The sequence below is a fragment of the Trichophyton rubrum genome (assembly GCF_000151425.1).
Source record: "Trichophyton rubrum CBS 118892 genomic scaffold supercont2.5, whole genome shotgun sequence".
In the NCBI taxonomy this organism is placed as follows: Eukaryota; Fungi; Ascomycota; class Eurotiomycetes; order Onygenales; family Arthrodermataceae; genus Trichophyton; species Trichophyton rubrum.
The window spans coordinates 805363-806587 of record NW_003456424.1 but is presented as its reverse complement, the minus strand read 5'-3'; the positions used below and the strand labels follow the sequence as shown (position 1 = coordinate 806587).

At 54.9% G+C, this 1225-nt stretch overlaps 1 protein-coding gene across 1 annotated transcript; it reads right to left on the bottom strand.

Moving 5' to 3' along the window:
• Positions 1 to 14: 14 nt before the first annotated feature.
• TERG_05022 (uncharacterized protein) lies at positions 15 to 724 on the bottom strand. Its single transcript, XM_003234379.2, has one exon. It carries the CDS (start codon positions 504 to 506, stop codon positions 108 to 110), a length of 399 nt encoding a protein of 132 aa, XP_003234427.1. The 5' UTR covers positions 507 to 724; the 3' UTR covers positions 15 to 107.
• Positions 725 to 1225: the final 501 nt, after the last annotated feature.

Below are 1225 nucleotides of genomic sequence, written 5' to 3'. Positions count from 1 at the left end.
TTTTTTTTTTTTTTGGCTTCCTTTCTTGTGATTGATACCCTTATGATGTTTTATCTTTTACCCTTTATTTTTGCCTTTCTCTATAGAGTCAGTGTAACTTCATCTAATCAACTATAACAAAGAGAGGGAGGGGGAGAGACAGCAACAATGAGTGTAATAAAAAAGAAACCGCCGACGCCTCGAGGCGTCTGTAACTTGCAAAATCCGCCGGCCCGCATCCCATCATCAACGACAACAAAAAAAGCAAGAGATAAAAAGAAAAAAAGAAAGAAAGAAAATCTCGCCGTCAGAAAGCAAATAAATAACACAAAGCAAAAAGTAACAAACCAGCCTGGCCATCGATGCTTGACTCTGCTGTATTTTTCAACCTTCTGTCGGCCCCCGCGCGCTGAAATCCCGCCGCAGTCCGCATAGGCTATCCAGCCCAGCACGCTATCCACGACCTGATCCGCCCGGCCGAAGCCACTGAGCAGGCCAGCAGCCAGAGTCGGCATAAGCATAAGCATAATCAAGCATACGCAGGGCAGATCAGATCGACAGTCGAGCAGTCAAGCGGCTTGGATCTCCAGACTAGGCCAACGCTTCCCCCCGCGCACGCAAGCCACTAACTAACTCGTTAGTTAGCTTCGCGATGTAACCGACGAGACAGCCAGCCAAACGTCACCCAGGCGGGACTCAAGGACACGAAGCCAGAGACGCAAGCGATGCCGAAAGTCCAGGCCGAACCCGAGCTCCCTCCCTTCCAGCAGACAGATGGTGGGTTTGCGTTAGCCTCCCGACTGGTTCCTGACCGACTTCTGCCCGGCGACGGCGGCGGCGATGGATGAATGCCTGGCTGCCTGTCTAGGAATACGGACGGCTGCGCCCCGAGACAGGTATCAGGCCCTGCCTGCCTGCCTGCCTGCCTGCGCTGCCCTGCCCTGCTGGCCTGGCAGCTCCCGAGGCGCTGCCTTGGAAGAGCGATTTAGCTGCGTTGAGTGGGCGGCGGACGGGCCGAGGGACTTTGATCGCGGCCTCAAGGGAGATTATCAGACAAAAGATCAAAGCGCAGGACAGGCAGAGAGGATGCGGCCTGGCGAAGTGCCGTGAATATCTGCTTGCATGGATGCCCGCAGCTGCCTGATGGTTCGTCGTTGCTTGATCGTCGAGACCTTGGAGTTTCGCTACGGCCGGATGGTGTCTGTTCTCGCTCGAGTCTGGAGAGCCCCCTTATCGCCGGGCTAGC